At 36.7% G+C, this 22839-nt stretch overlaps 1 protein-coding gene across 4 annotated transcripts in view; it reads left to right on the top strand.

The window, feature by feature from the left end:
• The window catches only part of HEATR5B (HEAT repeat containing 5B), a 99749-nt gene that overhangs the window by 65678 nt on the left and 11232 nt on the right, over nt 1-22839 (top strand). For all 4 annotated transcript variants that reach the window (XR_007402971.1, XM_025454178.3, XM_025454180.3 and 1 more), the window contains exons 26-33: nt 337-405; nt 5056-5235; nt 11118-11355; nt 14173-14427; nt 15895-16022; nt 18907-19051; nt 19745-20011; nt 21158-21382. Coding sequence is in view for 3 of the 4 variants with exons in the window: in XM_025454178.3 (XP_025309963.1) it covers nt 337-405; nt 5056-5235; nt 11118-11355; nt 14173-14427; nt 15895-16022; nt 18907-19051; nt 19745-20011; nt 21158-21382 (1507 nt within the window). In the remaining variant the exon portion in view is untranslated. The remainder of the gene's footprint in view (nt 1-336; nt 406-5055; nt 5236-11117; nt 11356-14172; nt 14428-15894; nt 16023-18906; nt 19052-19744; nt 20012-21157; nt 21383-22839) is intronic.

Here is a 22839-nt window from a genome sequence, read left to right as displayed (position 1 = left end):
AATAAAAAAAGAATAGCAGTTTTCTGTTCCAGGGAACCTGTGACTTTGTCAGAAAATCCTGTTTACTATTAAACAAAAACAAAGGAAAAAGAAGCAAGATTAATTGCCTGTTTTGGTATAGCATTCATATAGATTTGATAATGATTATAACCTCCTGGAAAGCAAAAGAAAAATGATATGTTTGAATTTATTGTAACTCAAAAGAGAGATAAGAGAGATGTGATAAAAAGGAAAATAACAAAGATGTATTTTGTGTGTTTTCATCTCCAAGGACACAAGAGGCTTTATGTTTACTACTTATCTTTAAAAACAAGATGGTTGTATTCATTTTCCTAGGTGGGAGCTGCTTTAAGACCAGCCTTTTCACAAGATACCCCATCAGACATAATAGCGAAAGCTTGCCAGGTAAGAAGAAAAATAGTGTTTTCTATGGTTACCTTCTTTAAATTAATAGATACCTTAGAATTTCACTTCTAAGAAAGAAGAGAGAAAAATCAAATAATATTTATTTTTATCTTGGAAATACAACAGTGTTAGTTTCCTCTTTTACTCTGTACCAAATGATGAAGTAGTAACTATTAATCACATCCCTTTTTCTGTCATAGCTGAGGAGATGACTTTGGGATACATAGGTCTTATATCATCCAGAAGTGAACAAAGGTATAAAAATCATAAGAGGGACTAAAAGTAAAAGCAAGATTGCAAAATAACTAAAGAATGCATATTAATGATAATTAGTGTTAATAAAAGACTTTTTGATCACAGTTTGTGAAAATTCTACGTTATTCTAAAGAGAATTTCACAATATAGAAATTTCATTGCAAAATTAATCCCAGGGGATTATTTTCACATTATTATATTTGAAAAAAGTCACAGAAGCACTTAAGTTTCTACACTTTTGATAAGTTCCTCTTTTTCATGCCTCGTTTTGAAAATGGGCTCATGCATTAAGCTCTCATCTTTCAGGAAATCAGATTCTTTATCTGCTTTCCCAAGGATAAAAGAGAAGCAATACTCTCCTTTCCAGTTTTCTGGAGTACAGAACTGTGGTTTATAATTATTGCTTAGAATCCATAATCCAGCTACATGTGGCTTCTACACAGAGAATCTTCTGCTGTTTGCAATGATACATGTGAAGTTCTTACTTTGTTCTCTCTGTGGCTCAGTCGGTTTGGCTCTTCCTCTTCCTCCCATTGTTTTTTTTTTTTTTAATTATTTTATTTTATTTTTTTAAAGAGGGAGTGGTCAGGTAGGGGCAGAGGGAGAGGAAGAGAGAGGATCTTGAGCAGATTCCACACCCAGCATGGAGCCTGATACAGGGATCATCATCCCCGGGATCATGACCTGAACCGAAATCAAGAGTCAGATACTTAAACTGACTGAGTCACCCAGGCCCCCCAATCTTGTTAAGATTTATTTCTCTGACGTCTGCTCTATTAGTGATGGCCTTCAGAAAAATGAACTCCTCTTACAAACAGCAGACCAGAGAGAGAAGAGGGAGCCTTGTTTAAGAGAGAGGACTGTGGATCATGAGACAAACCTTGGAGTTAAAGGAGACCATTGGTATGAGATACTGACTCACAGACAATCAAAAATCATAGTCCTGTATAAATAAATGTATCATGATGATGTTTCAGAATATAGTATTTAAACAGAAAAAAACCTACAAAGCTCCCATTCATAGAAAAGCAAAGGCTATTCAGATTTCATCTTGTGGATGAGTAGTATGAAAATTTCCTGTTACTGAATTTGCCTTCAACTTCTTATTCTTTATGTGACTCTAGCTGCTTTTTCTTTCTTTCTTTTTTTCTTTTTTTAAAGATTTTATTTATTTATTCATGAGAGACAGAGAGCAAGGCAGAAAAATAGGCAGAGGGAGAAGCAGGCCCCCTGTGAGGAGCCCGATGTGGGATTCAATCCCAGGACCTCAGGATCATGACCTGAACTGAAGGCAGACGCTCAACCACTGAGCCACCCAGGTGCCCCTGTAGCTGCTTTTTCTATAAGAAGTTCCTTCTTTTCCACTAGCAGGCTTAAGTTTTTGACCTATCCTTCTGTTTCTGGGAGGAAACCTAGTTTTGAAACAGATAGAACAGTGGGTTGCAAGTTCCTTTTTCTTAAAGGAAAGTAAGGAGTTGGGTTTGGACAGATTATGAAACATTGTATCCCACCTTATTTACCAGAATAGATATCATGTTAAGCCTGAAAATCAGGATAATTTTTAGATATTGTAGGAAGACTCTCAAGTGTAACACAGAGACAGTAATCAGTGGTTTAGTAAAAAAAAAAAAAAAAAAAAATCATTTAGATCAGCATAGGAATCATAAACATAATATATACTTTAAATGTCTTATTTCAGATTGAGATGTTTAAATGTACATTCATGCACCACTCTTTTGATTTAAGGCCAGGGTATTTTCTCTGAATATGATGTTGCTGATTCCGTGCTGCTTTATCTTTTTTCATAAACCAAATCTGTGATGGAGTATACCTGCAGTTTTAGTTTCATGCTCTTTACTTTTTAAAAGATTTTATTTCCAGGGGTACCTGGGTGGCTCAGTCAGTTAAGCATCTGCCTTGGGGTCAGGTCATGATCCTGGGCTTCTGGGATTGAGACCTGAGTTGGGCTCTGTTCAGTGGGGAGCCTGCTTTTACCTCTCCCTCTGCCATTCCCCCTGGTTGTGCTTTCTCTTTCTCTCTGTCAAATAAATAAGATCTTTAAAAATAAAAGATTTTATTTTCAAGTAATCTCTACACCCATCATGGGGTTTGAATTCACAACCCCAGGACTAAGAGTTACATGTTCTACTGACTGAGCCAGCCAGACACCCCTAATTTCATGTTCTTTAAAGGGAGGACTTGTAATTGTGGGGAAAGGTCGCACTGCCAGACCACCCCTTCCTTGTTGCCATTCTTCCTTTGGCTCCAGTGTCCCCACACTTGCCTGGTTTTCCTTTTGCTTTCCTGGCATTTTTAATTTCTTTCATGGTTTATTCTTATTCTACTTGTCCCTTAAGTGTAACTATCTTCCCTGTGTTTTCCTTATACCTTTTTTTAAATACCTGTCCTTACATAGATTTACCTGGTAACATTGCTTTGGTTATTACCTGTGTGTGGAGAGTGCCCTGGTCTCACTAGTTTTGTTTTGTTTTAATTCCAGTATAGTTATATTCGTTTCAAATATGCAATATAGTGAATCAGCAATTTTATGCATTACTCGGTGCTCATCACAATAAGTGTACTCTTCATCTCCATCACCTATTTCACCCATCCCCCTTCCCCCTACCCTTTGGTAACCATCAGTTCTCTATAGTTAAAGAGTCTGATTCTTTTTTTTTTTTTTTTAAGATTTTATTTATTTATTCATAGAGACATAGCTAGAGAGAGAGAGGCAAAGACACAGGCAGAGGGAGAAGCAGGCTCCATGCAAGGAGCCCGATGTGGGACTCGATCCCGGGTCTCCAAGATCACGCCCTGGGCTGCAGGTGGTGCTAAACCGCTGCGCCACCAGGGCTGCCCAAGAGTCTGATTCTTGATTTGTCTCTTCTTTTTTTCTTTTTTTTTTTTGTTTGTTTGTTTCTTAAGTTCTACATATGAGTGAGATCATATTGTCTTTCTCTGATTGACTTATTTCACTTAGCATTGTACTCTCTAGCATTATCCATGTTGTTGGAAATGGCAGGATTTCATTCCTTTTTATGGCTGAGTAATAATCCATGGTGTGTGTGTGTGTGCGCGCGCGCGCATGTGCGCACACATCTTCTTTACTCATTCATCTATTGATGGACACTTAAGTTGCTTCCATAATTTGGCTATGGTAAAAAAAAAAAGTTAAAAATAGAACTACCCTACGATCTAATAATGACACTACTAGATATTTACCCAAAGAATACAAAAACACTTCTTCAAAGGGATGCATACACCCCCATGCTTATTGCAGCATTACTTACAACAACCAGCTTTGATTCTTTCCATGTTTTGCAAGTCCCTGCCTCCTCCCCTAAAAATATTTACTTGGTTTCCAAATCCAGTAATTTCTACTTCCAAGCCTCTCTCAGATGACGCTCCCTTCTCCTTCCATTCCCAGCTTGATCTGTATTGTCTCTATCCTACAATATTTTAATAGTCACTTAACTGAACACGTTGCTTACCACCTAAACACATCTTTCCTGGTATAAGTACTGGAGCAATCTTCCTAAAGCACAATTTTTTAAAAAGATTTTATTTAGAGAGAGAGAAAGAGAGAATCCCAAGCAGACTCCATACTGAGCTCAGAGCCAAGGTGGGACTCAATCCCACAACCCCAAGATCAAGACCTGAGCCAAAATCAAGAGTTGGACACTTAACCAACTGAGCAACTCAGGCGCCTCAAGCACAATTGTAAGTGTAATCTCCCTGCTCTGAAGCCTTAGAAACTCATGACTACCCACAGAACAAAGTCTGAGTTCAGTTTGCATGGGATTTAAATTGTACCATAATCTGATCCCAGTTAATTTTGCTAATCTTCTCTCTTTTCCCATGTAACTCTTCTGTATTTATACACACAGACCTTCCTGATATCTAAATATTTCCATTTCTTCTGCTGGAAGTAATCTCTATTTTCTATGTTTTTAGGTGTAGTATTGCAGTCCTACAGTGTTTATCCAATCTGTGTTTTCTTTCTTGAGGACGGCGACTAGATTTTTTCCCCCTTTATTTATTTTTTCATCCCTTCCATACCACTCAGAATAACCTTTTGCTTGTGTTAAGCAGAAATGTTGTTGAAGTGAAGAATTATTCACAACTGAACTGATTCAGGCAGAAATTTTTTCCATTAAGATTTTTGTCAAATTAGACAATGGAAATATTATAAGTAAATACTGTTAGTTTTCCCTGTTAGAGTACAATAAATTCCATTCTTGTCAATTTGTTACTCAAAAATAATGCTGAAGCACAGCATTTGGTTTTTTTGTTTTGTTTTCTTCATTGGTTTGTTGTGTTTCTTCCCTCAATAAAAAAAAATCATATTAAATATTAATTTTTTATTCAAAATTTAAAATGTTTTTCTTTGGCCAGGTATGTAGTACATGGATCGGAAGTGGAGTTGTCAGTGATCTCAATGACCTCCGTCGAGTGCACAATCTGCTTGTTTCTTCTTTGGACAAAGTGCAGGCTGGAAAAGGATCTTCTAGCCAACTATACCGAGAGAGTGCTACAACCATGGAAAAATTGGCTGTTCTCAAAGCATGGGCAGAGGTAACCATAGCCTATTTTTGAACCGTTTCTCCATCCATGAAAAAATATTCCCCTAGTCCAATAGGTAAAAAAAATTTATTTGATTTTTATTTTTTTTTTAAACTGCCCTTTGGTGTGAAATGCTTTTTGAAAATCTGTTATTTGCTCCTTCTCATTAAAATATGTATATATTTATGAAAGAGCTCTTATCAAACCTTTGAAAGTTGTTTTTAATCAATTTTTTCAAAATTTCTATATTGAGAAGGGCCTCCCCCAAATAATTATGTGGAAATTAGGCAGTGCAGGGTATGATGATCACAGCATTGGTTGCCAGTCAGCTAGTTCTCTGCTGACTTGCATTAATATGGTTGATTCACCTACTAGGAAGGCTGGCATAGTTTAGTATAAAAAGCATTAAATGTTGAATCAGAGGCCCTAGAACAAGTTCTCTCTATAATTTACCATCTTTGTGACTTTGGTCAAGTGATTTGATCTCAGAGCCTTACTTTTGTTTTTTGTTTTGTTTTTCATTACAATGTAGAAATATCTTCTTGTAAGGCAATGTATATCAAAGGACATTGTGGCTGGTATTGAATGGAAGATAGATTATTGCTTTTAAAAAATTAGATCAGAAGCTCACGTAACTAAATTAATAATGCATGTTTTTATTGACACTGCTTTCTTTTTTAGGGCAACTTGTAATCTTATTTAATGATTTGCACCTCATACCTCAGACTTGAATGCTGGCTAGTAATTTTTTTCCCCATTTCTCTTCCCTTTTTTAAAAGTAAATTTTATTTTTTTTAAATTTTTTATTATTTATTTATGATAGTCATACAGAGAGAGAGAGGCAGAGACATAGGCAGAGGGAGAAGCAGGCTCCATGCACCAGGAGCCTGGCATGGGATTCGATTCCGGGTCTCCAGGATCGCGCCCTGGGCCAAAGGCAGGCCCAAACCACTGCACCACCCGGGGATCCCTTTAAGTAAATTTTAAACATATATATATTTATATATATATGTTTAATTTATATATATGTTTATGTAAATTTATATATGTTTATGTATATGTAAATTTATATATGTATATGTAAATTTATATATATGTTTATATATGTGTGTGTTTTTTTCCTTTTCTTTGTCATTCTCTTCAAATGCCCAGCGTAGTCTAGATTTCTCTCCTGAAGACCTATCTCTGCTTATACTTTTTCACTCAGAAAACTGAGGAGATCCATTCTCTGTCTCTGCAGATTGTTGCCTTGAAATTTTTAGATTTACAGGAGTTGAGAACTGTCCTTTCACCTGTCAGTTAATGTTAGTTAGGCTTGAGTATGGAGAGGAGACTTTCTAGCCCAGTGCTGTCCCTCATGCCTGCTTCTGTATCTGCACCCTCTCCTTCCATCTGCTCACTCTTCTTGCCTGCCTTCCTCCCCTTGTCCTCACAGCTTTCCCTCTCCCCTCTTCACATCTCAGGGCATTGAAGGAGTTTCCATATCTTCACTTCTTTGCTCTTGATCACCCCCTTCCCCATCCCCCACAATCTGGGGTCATCCTCACTGATGCAGACTGGCTGGTGGAAGTCCCAGATGGGGTTCTGCAGGACTAGCCCACAGTGTCCTGGGCTTTGCACAGGATAGAAATCAAATGTGAGCTGAGAGGAAGTGACAACAGAGTTTATTGAAGGTATAGAGACAGCAGATACAGACAGAGCATCTGGGAGACTTGGAAAGGAAAGGAGAGTGAGTCTCGTCTTTGCTCAAGGCTTGGGATTTTTACTGAGGATGGTTGCCTGGTGTACATGCCCCTCTCAGGCATCTGAGATCTGGTCAAAACAAGGAGGAGTGCTCAGGTGTCCTCCATAAGTACCTTATGCCCTGGAGCTAGGGCTTTTGGTGTCAGAGTGTGTGGAGTCAGTGGTCTTGGAAAATGTACATGAGGACCCCACCTAGTCATTTCTTAGATGTTATCTCTTGTGCTAAAAGACTCCAAAGAGATCATTAAGTCCTTGGCCTTTACAAGGAGGACATACAGCATGTATAAGCTGGGGGTGCAGATCCTGGCAAGAAGAGAAGCAGGAAAAGAAGCAAAAATAGTTTTTTATGAGGTCTCTTCAGTTTCCCTGTGTCATCACCACTCCATTGGAATTACTCTCACTAAAGTTACAAATGAGAGAATTATCTGTATCCCTACACAATCACCAGACTCCATGTACATAGTCTCTCTGGTACTGTCTCCTTTAGAAGCCCTTTGTTTTCCTTAACTTTTGTGATACTCCTCTCTTGCTTCTCCTCTTACCTTTTCATTATTCATTCTCAGCATCACTTGCTGGCTGGCCTCTCTTTGCCTGCCCACTCTTTATTTATTTTTTTAAGATTTTATTTATTTATTCATGAGAGCCAGAGAGAGAGAGAGAGAGGTAGAGACATAGGCAGAGGGAGAAGCAGGCTCCCTACAGGGAGCCCAATGTGGAACTGTATCTATCCCCAGGACCGGGATCACGCCCTGAGCCAAAGGCAGACAGACGCTCAACCACTGAGCCACCCAGGCATCCCTGCCTGCCTACTCTTTAACTGTTGGTGTTCTTCTTGTCCCTTTCCTCCCTCTTCATACTTTCTGGGCAGCTTCATCCATACCTGTAACCTGTAGCTTTAACTTGTATATTAAAGATTGTAATTCTACTTCTCTACCTAGACCTCCTAAATTCCAATTCCATATTTTTGGCTATTCACTAGACATCTCCCCTTGGATGATATAAGTACCACACACCCAACATGTCTAAAAAAAATACTATGTTTTATCTTCTTTTTTCCTCTTTATCTCAGCATCTCCTATCTCCTATCTTCAGAGCAGGACCTAGGTATCAATATTAAATGCTTCTTCTCCAGTCCCCTTCATCTTATATCTAGTAGGTAACTAATTCCTGTGTATTTTACTGTTAGTATTATCTTTGAAAATATGTAATTTTGTTCTGATAATAAAAAATACCTATGCTCATTACATAAATTCAGAATATAGAGAATTTTTTTTTTTAAGAGAAAAATTTTTATTTAAATAAACCTGGGGACCACTGGGTGGCTCAGTGGTTGAGCGTCTGCCTTCAGCTCAGGGTGTGATCCTGGGGTCCTGGGATAGAGTCCCACATTGGGCTCCTCACATGGAGCCTGCTTCTCCCTCTGCCTATGTCTCTGCCTCTCTCTGTCTCTCATGAATTAAAAACAAAAAAATTTGTAATCTTATCCCCTCTGTAATTTTACTATCTTATCATCCAGAGATAACTATTGTTAATATTTTGGTATATATCACTATGCACATATAAATCTGTTTATACTAAAAAATATATGTATCTATATCTTTATTTTCAAAATAAAAATGGAATTTTATTTAACATAGCAACTATTTTTTAAATTTAGCAATAGATTTTATATACCTTTTCCATACCTATAAATAAATATGTCCTTTCTCCTACCCCTGCCTTAGTTTGAGTCCTCATCATCTGTTACCTGACCTGTACAGTTGCTAATTTTTTTCACATGTTAGTCTTCCCCACCCCACCTCCAGCTATTCCTATATGGATTCTCAGAATAATCCTTCTAAAGTGCAAAATTTGGGGCAGCCCCAGTGGCACAGCGGTTTAGGGCCACCTGCAGCCTGGAGTGTGATCCTGGAGTCCTGGGATCGAGTCCCACGTCGGGCTCCCTGCATGGAGCCTGCTTCTCCCTCTGCCTCTCTCTCTCTCTCTCTCTCTTTCTGAATAAATAAATAAATAAATAAATAAATAAATAAATAAATAAATCTTTAAAAAAACTAAAATGCAAAATTTGGGCAAAGAATATGAATTAACAATTCACAGAAAGGAAACAAAGCTATGCATAAACATATGGGGAAGAGAAGAAATATAGAAACATTACCCAGATAAATTAACATCATTTTTAGAATGACAGTAAAATTTTTCCAAAGGGTGATAATATATCAAAACACTTACTGAAACTGCATATTAGCTGACCAGTTTATCCTAAGGAATATTAAGGATATATACAAAGACTATGCTATGATGATATTCATTGCAATGTTTATTTTTCTCAGAAAAATGGAAATAACTTAAATGTATGTCTTGATCCTAAGAGATGATGAGATTAAGTGAATAAAAAATTGGGTTAAAAGTTATTTAGGGGAGTACCTGTGTGGTGCAGTAGGTTGGGTGTCCCAACTCTTGGTTTTGGCTCAGGTCATGACCTCAGGGTCATAAGATTAAGCCCTGCATCAGGCTCCACACTCAGCAGGGAGTCAGCTTGAGACTCTTTCTCCCTCTGCCCTCCCCGCTGCATATTCTCTTTCTCTTTCTTTCTTTCTCTCTCTCTCTCTCTCTCTCAAATAAATCTTTTTAAAAATTTAAAAAACAAAAGTTACACAGTTTTGTTTAAAAGACTGTATATACAACATGTCTAGAATGCTAACAATATTTCTTTTTCTTATGCTTTTGATTTTTCTATTTTTCTTGTGTAATATCTAATAAGATGTATTTAGACTTTAAAAAAGGAGTCTAAAAAACATATTCTCTTGGATTGCAAATAGCACTATAAACTACAGAACCCTTTTAAAGGTCTTGGCAATGTCTATCTAGAACCATAAAAATATTTGTAATCACTAATACAGTAATTCTGTTTCTGGGATTTTATCTTAGGGGAAAATATCCAAAATACAGGAAGGAAATGTTTACAAAAAGCTTAACTTGGAACATTATTTATAATATGAAGAGCTGCACACCTTTTGTCTTTGGAAACACTGTATCTTGTCTTTTTAAGATTCCCAAGGCTGAGTAAAGAATCAGGAGTAAATATTAAATTTCAACTTAGGGAAATTGTATGACTCATCCCCTACAGCCATTAAGAGTAACGGTTTTGAAGACTAGCATTTTATGGGAAAATATTACGATATGTTAATAAATAAAATTAAATACAAAATTCTTTGTACAACAAAATTACAACTTACAAAGATAGAATATGATAACCTGAAAATTGGGATTATTAGTAATTTTAAAAACTCATTTTCCAAACTTTTTATGGTATAATTTTAGAATAAAATTAAAAGTTCAGGAAAAATACATAATAAATCCTGCAGTGGCCTCTTCCCTTCCCCATTGCCTACAGAGTAAAACCGGTCACCTACTTCTGCCTCATATTCTTTGGTCAGTCCATACATGTTGCCAAAGCTTAAATGTGTGTGCAAAAACAAACAAAAATAACTGCGATGAAGAAGAATCTTCAAAATTATGTTTTAGGAAGTTGCTATTATACATCATTTTGGCTTACTAAATGGAGAGAAAGGATACAGATTATATATATGTGACTATTAAATTATATGCTTTGCTCAACTCTCTGTTATAAAGGCAAGATTGCTAAGTATCACTTAAGGGGTTAGAAGGATATTTATGGAAATCCTTTTTCTGGCCCTTCTTCCATCCCTTCCAGCCTTTTTCTTTGAATGCTATCCGATTATGTCTAATAAGTCTGTGAAAGTGGAAGCAGTAAACAGGAAGTTATACCCTATGACCAAAAAAAAGACACACATAAAAGAGGGCTTTGTAAAGTCTAACAAGACAAGCCAGAAAAATGTCAGAGAACCCTACTCAAGGAATATTTTGTGAGAGGAATACTCAGAAGTCAGGTCAATGAAAAAAGATTGAAAGATTGTCTCCAAAGCAGGTGGAATTATTCTTTGGAGGTTGTCAGGAAATCATGAAGTTGTATACATATTCCAGTGTTTCTACTCAATTAAGTTAATTGAGTAGAAACACTGGAATAATTATTATTATTCAATAATTCAGTTGTATAATCATAGCAATTTAGATTATGTCATTTCTTAATATTATGCCCTGTTATTTTCTCCTCCTAAATATCTTACTAGGTATATGTGGTTGCTATGAATATCAAGAAGGAAGCAGAGTCAAAGCCAAAAAGAGCAATTAAAAGTACTGATGATGATGATGATGATTATGGTACTATAGACGAACTACCACCAGATAGTTTAATAACACTCGTGCAACCCGAACTGCCAACACTCAGCCGCCTGTGGCTGGCAGCATTAAAAGACTATGCGCTTTTAACTTTACCAGCTGAATTTGCTAGTCAGCTCCCACCTGATGGTAAGTACTGCATTCAGAGTTTTGCCTTTATGGGGTTTACAGTAGTAATTAAATGAAGTGTAATTGGCGTTTAATGCAATCCCTATCAAAATACCATGGACTTTCTTCAGAGAGTTAGAACAAATTATTTTAAGATTTGTGTGGAATCAGAAAAGACCCCGAATAGCCAGGGGAATTTTAAAAAAGAAAACCATAGCTGGGGGCATCACAATGCCAGATTTCAGGTGGTACTACAAAGCTGTGGTCATCAAGACAGTGTGGTACTGGCACAAAAACAGACACATAGATCGATGGAACAGAATAGAGAACCCAGAAGTGGACCCTGAACTTTATGGTCAACTAATATTCGATAAAGGAGGAAAGACTATCCATTAGAAGAAAGACAGTCTCTTCATAAATGGTGCTGGGAAAATTGGACATCCACATGCAGAAGAATGAAACTAGAACACTCTCTTTCACCATACACAAAGATAAACTCAAAATGGATGAAAGATCTAAATGTGAGACAAGATTCCATCAAAATCCTAGAGGAGAACACAGGCAACACCCTTTTTGAACTCGGCCACAGTAACTTCTTGCAAGATACATCCACGAAGGCAAAAGAAACAGAAGCAAAAATGAACTATTGGGACTTCATCAAGATAAGAAGCTTTTGCACAGCAAAGGATACAGTCAGCAAAACTAAAAGACAACCTACAGAATGGGAGAAGATATTTGCAAATGACGTATCAGACAGTCTAGTTTCCAAGATCTATAAAGGGCTAGTTTCCAAGATCTATAAAGAACTTATTAAACTCAACACCAAAGAAACAAACAATCCAATCATGAAATGGGCAAAAGACATGAGAAATCTCACAGAGGAAGACATAGACATGGCCAACATGCACATGAGAAAATGCTCTGCATCACTTGCCATCAGGGAAATACAAATCAAAACCACAATGAGATATCATCTCACACCAGTGAGAATGGGGAAAATTAACAAGGCAGGAAACCACAAATGTTGGAGAGGATGCGGAGTAAAGGGAACCCTCTTACACTGTTGGTGGGAATGTGAACTGGTGCAGACACTCTGGAAAACTGTGTGGAGGTTCCTCAAAGAGTTCAAAATAGACCTGCCCTACGACCCAGCAATTGCACTGTTGGGGATTTACCCCAAAGATACAGATGCAATGAAACGCCGGGACACCTGCACCCCGATGTTTATAGCAGCAATGGCCACAATAGCCAAACTGTGGAAGGAGCCTCGGTGTCCATCGAAACACGAATGGATAAAGAAGATGTGGTTTATGTATACAATGGAATATTAATCAGCCATTAGAAACGACAAATACCCACCATTTGCTTCAACGTGGATGGAACTGGAGGGTATTATGCTGAGTGAAGTAAGTCAATCAGAGAAGGACAAACAGTGTATGTTCTCATTCATTTGGGGAATATAAATAATAGTGAAAGGGAATATAAGGGAAGGGAGAAGAAATGTGTGGGAAATATCAGAAAGGGAGACAGAACATAAAGACTCCTAACTCTGGGAAACGAACTAGGGGTGGTGGAAGGGGAGGAGGGTGGGGGGTGGAGGTGAATGGGTGACGGGCACTGAGGGGGGCACTTGACGGGATGAGCACTGGGTGTTATTCTGTATGTTGGTAAATTGAACACCAATAAAAATTAATTTATTAAAAAAAAAATGAAGCGTAATTGGTGAAAGCTAGAACAGCAATTAATATTACAATGTAACTTAACACATCTTAAATTTAAAAAGAGAGTATAACCCCTTAAATTTAATTATTTAATTATTAATAATTTAATAATATAAGATGTACTAATGACATTTTAAATTTCTGTAGACTTATACTTGGCGTTCTCTCACTTAGAGCATGTTCTCCATATTGAATTTATAAATTCAAATATGGCATAAGCTTTTTTATTAACCCAAGCGTAAATATTCTCACTGTTATGGTAATAACTATATGAGCTAGAGTACTCTAAATAACTATGCATAACAAGTCATTATGCCTAACCATGATGAAGTTTATTGCTGTGCTGGTAAGTGTATGCAAGAACAGGTGGGAAAGTCCTCAGTTTGGTAGTGAAAGCAGGAGTTATGGAAGAATGGCAGAGGAAGAGTGAAAGAGAAAGAAGAGAGGTCCCTGGCTGTGGTAGGAGAAGGTAACCAGGGTTTTAGGGAGTCTCCAGTAACAGTGAAGAGGAAGCCTGTGACCACAGGGTAGAGAAAGAGAGAGGATCCCCAGCAGCATGTGCAGTTGCAAGGAAAGGCTGGAAACCCTAGCCTTGGTGAGGAAGGCACAGGCACTACAGTTCTGCAGCTGCAGAAAAGACATTAGTTTTGGTGACTTTGTAATAAAGAGACTCTCTTTAGCCAGATTACTCTTTGGTATGTGGTATGGTCTGAATTTTGTGTCCCTTCTAAATTCACATGTTGATACCTAATCCCCATTGTGATGGTATCGGGAAGTGGGGCATTTGGGAACTGCTTGGGTCATGAAGTGGAGCCCTCTGAAATGGGATTAGTAGTACCCTTAGAGAAGAGACCCTACATTGCTCCCTAGCCCCTTCTACCGTGTGAGAATATAGGTAGGAGTCAGAGAGATGGCCCTTACCTGAGCATGCTAGCAGCCTGATCTCAGACTTCCTGACATTTCTGTTGTTAATAAGCCACCCAGTCTGTGGTATTTTGTTAAAGCAGCCCAAATGGACTAAGATGGTAAGAAATGGGTATTTTTAAGTTAGTTATTGGTAAATGGTTGAACACTTACAATAAAAGTAATGGCTTTGATTGGCTTGATTATTTTACAGGGGGAGCATTTTATACTCCGGAGACTATTGATACAGCTAGACTTCACTACCGGAATTCATGGGCCCCCATTCTCCATGCAGTGGCACTTTGGCTGAATAGCACAGGATTTACATGTTCAGAGTCTGCAGAAGCAGCAGCAATACCTGGCTTACAGAAACGTTCTACACCTGTGAATTTAAACCAGGCATCAGGAGCAACACCTAGTACTAAATCTTTGCCAGAAATTAACAAAGACAGAATGCATCTGATTTTAGGTAGGTGTATGATATTGATGTATTTAAAGATGTGTCACTTCTGAAATTCATATCTGTAAGGAAGAAAAAATTTCCTTCTATCCTCTTAGGTTCTGTGGCTGGCCTGAGAATTAAATTGATAAAACAGATTAAGGAGAAAAGCATGCAGATTTATTTAATATTTTTAACCTAAAGTAGCCATTAGGCCAAAAAACTTACATACTACTTTACACAAAGAACAATACATTGTGGGGATGTGACCAGACAAAGGGGTGTGGGCTGGGGACAATAAATTGTGGGACAAGGACTAGGAAATATATGGGGGGGAACTAATTTTAGTAAGTTTGTTTGTACAAGTCTATTTCAACAATGACCCCCAGTCTTCTCTTCCTACTACAGGGAGGGCACCTTTCTCATGAGAAGTTTCATGACCTGATTTTAGGTGGGAAGGGGTTAGAGGGCCGTTACTGTATCTGCTATTCATCAAGTACCTTCAGCTCAAAATAATCAATATGCCACAGAGGCATATTTTAGTGTGGCATATTCTGAACCCCTTCATAGCTTTCATTTTAATGCTATAGAAAAGTTTCATATTACCACAGTCCAGAGAGGGAATAATAAAAGGAGGATTTTTAAAGCACATTTTCTAAATTGTTAACTGAATTTTTAATAGAAAAATTTAATTATTAAAGACTACTCTAAAAATTTTAGCTATCGTGTTCACTCGCAGAGCAGTATTGAATAATTTTCAAGAAAAACTACATTTTTCTTTTTCAAAGGCAGATTTTCTTTTTACTTAACACTTAACAGATTGTCCCTTGAGGAAATAGTAAAATGCAAAGTTAAAGAAAATTTGAATAAATTCAATTTATAATTGCATCGATGATGCTCTTTTAACATTAAGGTGTTATAGATTCTAATGAGGCTCTTAAGCAGGTTTATATTTTCTGGAAGGGAAAAGGAACATAGTTGCTAAGGTGAAATTATAGAACTCATCAATAGATCTTATACATGAAAATATAAGACTCATCTAAAACAGTGACCTTACATTATGCAAATTAAGAACAATTGTTATCCATGATATCCATTATACCTCCGTAGTTTGCCACTAAAAATTCTTTGTAGACATGGAAATTGTTTGGCAACCATGTAATGAGAAGTAATTTTATCATTTTCATAAGTGTATTTTTAATGTGTTCTTTTTTTAAGTTCTTGAAATAAAAAAATCTAGTATCTTCTTAACTCCATGACCTTGGAACTACCTCCCTTCCCTACCTCCAATTTGATTATTAACCTAATTGCAAAGCTACAGTCTGTGTTATAAAGTTTGGCTACTGCTTTTGGTGACCATTTTGAACTCTACAATAGCATTCAATATGTGTTAAAGTAATCTTCAGAAGAATAGAGGAAAAATAGAGAAAAAAATCTGACATCAAAGCAACAAAGTGTTTTATAGACAAACATGTATTTTTATTATGTACATCACAGGTGTGAGTATACAGTTCCTTTGCTCCCCTAGACCTGAGGAGCCTATTGAACATGTTACAGCATGTCTACAGGCCTTACACACCTTGCTAGATTCTCCTTATGCCCGAATTCATATTGCAGAAGATCAGGTACAGTATTTTTCTATAACAGATAATAAATGTTATGCTTTGTTTTTATCATATTTATCTTAATACAACTTTCTCCCATATGAAATAAATATTATATAATAAGTATTCAAGATTTTCGCTTTATGTAAGACATTCTAGTGATGTTGGGTGACCAGGCACAGGCAGCATAAAAATAGTCAGTGTATCTTCTTAGATGTGTTCATCAGTAGTCGAATAAAACTAAAAATTAAGGGATGCCTTCAGTCCCAGTTAATGATTCTACTAATAAAGGGCTGAAGTAATTTATAAGGCTATTAAATAAATTATACCATTTTTAAATGTTTGATCAAGTTTTATCTCTCATTTAATGAATTTTTTTTGCACTGGCTCAACTACTTATCTAAACAATTTAATGAATTGCTTTTTCTAGTTCTGTATGTAATATTTAGAGGGCTTATTCATGATCTAGAACCAAGCTACCAGTGGATTTGTTATTCTTCTTTTTAATTAGGAATTCTTTTATTTCTATAATAGGAGCCATCTTTTTGGTCACCATCACTACAGGTGGGGTAATTTTCCATAAAACACAAACAGGTAAAAAAGAAGTTGTTATCATTTCATATATCCAGATTAGTTTTGCACATGATAGTGACCTAAACCAAAATAAAGCAAAGCATATACTTTGTGATTACAAGATTCATTCACTGATGAACTCTTCTTGTACCCCAGCCTTGCAGCCTAAAGCTACTCTTTAGCTGAACTACAGATTACTCAAGAAACTTCAGGTTTTTATATAATTTAAAATTTAATCTGTGAATGAAGAGAGAATACAAGGTTTACACTCACTCATTTCGATTTTAACATATTATGTCCCACACCTACCTAGCTATTTTTTGGACTCAATAATGTTTTGTTTATCCAAGTACTGTTTAACACTTGGATGGATTTTTTTTTTCCTGAGTCAGATCCTGTAATTTCAATATCATCAGAGTTCACTGACTCAAAAATTCACACTGACTCATTCACTCAACAACTTTTACTCAACAACTTTTATTCTGCATCAGACACAGTTGGAGGCTATAGCTGTCACAAGTGGTTTCACTGCACCTGGATCAGAAGATCAGGACAGTATGATAAATGCTGAGCTAGTATATATAAAGGTATGATGAGAATAGAGGGGAGAAGCCCAGACATTATCAGGGAAGGTAAAGAATGGCTTCTCAGAGGAAATGATGGTTGGATTAAATCTTAAAAGAGGAATTGGTGAGGCAGCACAAGAAGAATGGGTTTTCTTCTCTGGGAGAGAAGCAAAGACAAAGACAAGGAGGCTCAAGAGAACATGACAAGTTCAAGGACACTGCTGTCATTTACTATGGCTGAGAGAAATGGAGCATGTGGGGGTTGTTAGGAGATGAGGCTATATAACAGGGTAAGGGCCAAATCATGAAAATTCCTGTGTGACATGTTAAAGGATTTAAAATCTATCTTAAAAGTAATAGGGAATCATTAAAAATGTTAAAATAGAGGAATGATTAAACTTGTATTTCAGAACATGGTATATATAGGGACGCCTGGGTGGCTCAGAGGTTGAGCATCTGCCTTTGGCTCAGGGCATGATGCCGGGGTCCAGGATTGAGTTCCACATAGGGCTCCTTGCAGGGAGCCTGCTTCTCCCTGTGCCTGTGTCTCTGCCTCTCTCTCTCTCTCTGTCTCTCATGAATAAATAAATAAAATCTTAAAAAGAAAAAAAAAGAACGTGATAGATAGATAGATAGATAGATAGATAGATAGATAGATAGATAGATGATAGATTGATTTGATCCCTTTTATCAACCTTGTGAGATTGGTCTATAAAAGATGACAAGGGAGGCCAATTAAGAGGCTCTTTTCATAATTCCAGAGAAATAGCGAGTTATACACTAGCCTAGGAAAACTGAATAAAGAAGGAAAAAAGAGGGCCAGGACTGGTACATGAGGGTATATTACAAATAACAAATAAGGATGGAGATGAGGGAAATAAGCACCAGAGACTACTACAGAGGTAGGAGAACTAAGAACAGAGTTACAAGGACAAGGGAGAGTGTCAAGGATAGACAACAGTCTCAAAAGAACCAGGATCCCAGTATATAAGGACAGAAGAGAGTCCAGGGAAGGTTATTAGTGACCGAAGACAGAGCATTTTCTTAGGTGAGCAGAAGCCAGATTATGGAAGAATGAGGAATAAGTGAGGGGGTGAAGGAAGTGGAAGCATGTGGCCTGGCACCAGAGGAAGCACAATAGAGATAGAGGACATGGGGGCAGAGAGAAAGATCTGAGAGGATTTGAGAGGGGGATGGGAATGAGACAGAAAAGACCTGAGTGTTCTCCTTAACCTGGGAGAAGGACCTAACTAGAGAGAGAGGCTGAAGGCATGTGAAGTACAATCAAGGCCCTTGAAGAATTCTGGGGAAGTCAATCAGTGTAGGAAGCAGATAATGAAAGATTAATCAGCCTTGGATAGAGTCTGGACATTTGATCTTGAGAAAGGTAAATGTGGCTTTGGTTATACTTAAGTTTTTCTCTCCCTCTTTGAAATTTGAGGCAGATTCATTGGGTGGGTTTTAAGTGGAGAATTATAAGTGGCTTAAAAGTGAGTGGTTCAAGTGTAATACTTGCTGAGATGAATGGGAGGGGGACTTATTGGAAGTGCCTAGCATCCACAATATTTTGTTGATTGAAAGTGTGTTGGAATACAATATGACCATTTCTCAAGATTGTTATACTGTTCTTATTTGTTACACAGTCATATATATTAATTTTAGCTACCAGATTTATTTTTACATGCATATTTTCTTAGATTGTAATAACATAAATTTATCCTTTGAAATTAAGATTAATTAGATTTACCTGTGTTAATTTATAATAGCTGATTGGTGTTGAGTTGCTAAGTGTTTTGCACCGCCTCCTGTTGACCTGGAACCCACCATCTGTTCAGCTGCTGGTTACTGGAGTTGTACAACAGATAGTAAGAGCTGCTCAGGATTATTTGCAAGAAAAAAGGAACACTCTAAGTAAGCACTAGAAATTATGTTAACTTCAAAGTAGATTTTATTTGTACTCTGACTTCTTAAATATCAAGGCCAGGAAATTTTTAATAAATAATTTAGTCATAGATATAGAGGATTTGCAATTGATTTTGCTTTCATTGGAAATAACTAAATGAAATTCCTGATGGTCAACTATTTTTTACCTTCAAAAGTGTCAACTTCATATGGTTCAACCTAACTTATAAGTGTTCCTTGTGATATGAAATGCGTTCCTAATAAAATTACCTAATAGGGCACCTGAGTGGCTCAGTGGTTGAGCATCTGCCTTCCGCTCAGGTTGTGATCCCAGAGTCCTGGGGTCGAGTCCCACATTGGCCTCCCTGCATGGAGCCTGCTTCTCTTTCTGCCTATGTCTGTGTCTCTCATGAATAGATCAATAAAATATTTTTTAAAAAAATACCTAATAAAATGTTTTGAAGTAAAAAATGAAAAAAAAAATAAATAAAAAATGGATTGTCTTTTACTTTTAAAAGGAAGGACTTTTAAGGAGAACTCAATAAACAATTCTAACAAGGCAGAGAATTATTCTGAGTAAGATGTGTTATTAGTTAAACTTTCAGTTGTAAATTCTTCTGAAAGAATTTCTCAAATATACTTAATGTGCTGTACTATTACTATTTTTTTCTGGAAATTTCACCAAATGTTCTTTCACTGAAGATGAAGATGACATGGAGAAAGAATCCTGTCCTATAATAGGAGAAGGAGGTGACAGCGGTGGTCTTGTTCCTGGAAAATCTCTCGTGTTTGCAACTATGGAGCTATTGATGTTCATTTTAGTACGGCATATGCCACATCTCAGTACCAAGATGTCGGATTCACCCAGTCACATAGCCACTAAAACTCGACTGTCAGAAGAAAGTGCTCGTTTGGTAGCAGCCACAGTTACCATACTCTCTGACTTACCATCCCTGTGTTCACCTGCTGGTATGGTATTGATCACTATTTGGAAATGCATTATTTTACAGTAGACAAAGATGAGCTTGCCTTTGATTTTAAGTACTATTATGAATTATTTTCCTCTGAAATCTCAAGTACAGAAGGAGAAGTTAGTCTTTTATGATGTGTTGATCTTTAGAAGTCTATAAAGATTAAGGATTTTTAAAAACCCAAAACTTAAGATGTTCTTCAGATGTATTTCAAACTTCAGCAAGGAGATAGAACACCAGCTTGAGGCAAGACACTGAATGTTAGCAGACAGGCATAAGATGGGATGACTAAACAGCTTAGTTTCTGATCTGATTGCCACTCTTGAGTCTCTGACAAACCGAAAAACATCAGATGAGTGTGACCACCAACTCTAAGGAGTAACTAAAGAAATTATAGCTGTAAAGATGATAGTTGTCTGCAGATATCCAAAAAGTACTGGATGGAAATGGAGACTTTCCCTCTATCTGTCTAGAAGAAAGAAACAATATCAGGAGATATAAAGGTAAATTTCATCCCAACACAAGCCTATATATAGATGTGAAAATAATGAATTCTCCACTGCTGGAGCTTTGCTGGCTGACTATGATAGCGGCCTAAGAAAGTGATGAGGAGCGTCTTCCATGAGGTGGGAGGTTGGATTCGATGACCTTAAAGTTCTTTCAGCTACAAGTTCCAGGATTATTTCATTTCTTTTTTGCTTACCCATATAGTCTTTTCATTGTTTTTCCTGGCTTGGTTAAGGCTGACTTCAGTATGCTGCAGATTGATTACATGTCTTAGAATTGCTACAAGATTCATCAGATTGCTCAGATAGTTATCATAGTGTATGGAAGTGCTTCCCTTCCATTTTTCTATCTTCTTTTCTTATTTTCATTTTGAAGGGCATGACATATTAAAGGGGAAATATTGGAAATAATAAGAACAAGGCTAGATGGAAAAAGGAAGAAAATAGTCTTCTTTAACTTGCCACTTTGTCATCTTCTTTTCTAAACATTGGATTATAATAATAGTAATGCAGTAAATTTTGTATAACAACAAGGGAAAAAATAATATTAAGCCACAATCAATTCTAAAAAACAATTGAAATAACTGTAATGTGAGAACTGAGTAGTTATGAGGTAATCTGATTTGTTTTCAATTCAGGGTGTATGACAATCCTGCCCACAATTCTGTTTTTAATTGCAAGAATATTGAAAGACACGGCAGTAAAGTCTGCAGATAATCAGGTCCCTCCACCAGTCAGTGCAGCTCTTCAAGGGATTAAAAGCATCGTGACCCTCTCAATGGCCAAGACTGAGGACACTCAGAAACAGTGGACGGCTCTAATTCGCAGCACTCTCGCATGCATCCTGGAATATTCTCAACCAGGTAACCTAATCAGGGCTGAAAACCCATAATCTATTGGAATAGCTGTTTGTCAGGGCACCTGGATGGCTCAGTAGTTGAGCATCTGCCTTTGGCTCAGGTCGTGATCCTGGGGTCCTGGGAGTGAGTCCTGCATCAGGCTTACCACAGGGAGCCTCCTTCACCCTCTGCCTATGTCTCTGTCTCTCTGTGTGTCTCATGAATACATAAATAAAATCTTAAAAAAGAAATATCTGTTTGTCAATAACTAATTGAATGAGCTTGTCAGAGAAGTGCAGTGTAACACTGAATCAACTCGGGTGTTTTAGTAACAGGTAGGAACATTATTAGTAACCCTTTCTGGATGTTGACTGTAAATGTCCTTGTCTTACAACTTAAATACATGGTGGAGGTGCTCCCTTACCCGCCGCCCCCCCCCAAAAAAAAGATTTTAGAAAATATACTCAGAATCCAATTGATATGTGTTAATATATTTGTTTGCTTCAGTTTTTTTTAATAAAAATAATAGAGAAAATTGATGTATCTGTCACCACCCCAGATTATCTTCAAAAGAAACTATAGACTTGATTTTGATGTTTCATTCCAGAAATATTTACATATGTAAATAAATATACTTTCTGTATTAGTAAATGTATGTCTATATTAATAAATTATATGCATGTATATATTAATAAATGCATATGTGAATTACATATAAAATGAGATAAATAACCATGAGCGATATATAGTATTTCTCTTGTGTTTTTAAATTTACATAAGTAATATCATAGTATATCATTCTACCTTTACTTTCTTACGCAGGAATAAGGTTTTTTTTTTTTTTTTTTTTTTTTTTAGCTATTAGTATGTACATATAAAACTCTCATTTATTCCTTTTAACTTCTATATAGTTTTCATCATATGAAAACTATATGTTTTTTAATTATTATTCATTCCCCTGTCCATTGATATTTCTGCTATTTCTGATTTTTTCCCCATTATAAAAATTGCTACCATGAACATCTTTATAAATCTTCACGCACTTACGCTATGAGATTTGCTAGAGAATACCCCAGAAGCAGAATTGATGGCACATTTTAATTTTATCAGACATGGCCAGTTCATTCTCCAAAGTAGCCATATGAATTTATACACCCACCAGCAGTGTAGGATAATCTCTATTTCTACATGTCCTCACCAATACTTGGTATTTCAGACTTTTAAATTTTGCTATCTGATGGGCAAAATGTACTGTCTTATTGTTTTAATTTGCATTTCTCATTTTCCTAGTGAGTTATAAGCATTTTTCATGCTTCTGTTTAATTTGGGAGGAAATGTTTATTCACATTTTTGTCCATTTTTCTTCTGTGTTTGACTTTTTTCTCTCATTTTATTTCTGTTGTAAAGAAAATGTCACAAGTACTGAAAAAGAATAAAGATTTACCATGTCACCTATCATCTATTAAAACATGTCCACACTA

Source organism: Canis lupus, chromosome 17 (genome assembly GCF_003254725.2).
Source record: "Canis lupus dingo isolate Sandy chromosome 17, ASM325472v2, whole genome shotgun sequence".
NCBI classification, from domain to species: domain Eukaryota; kingdom Metazoa; phylum Chordata; class Mammalia; order Carnivora; family Canidae; genus Canis; species Canis lupus.
The sequence above is the reverse complement of the archived record's forward strand: the minus strand, read 5'-3'. Positions and strand labels throughout refer to the sequence as shown.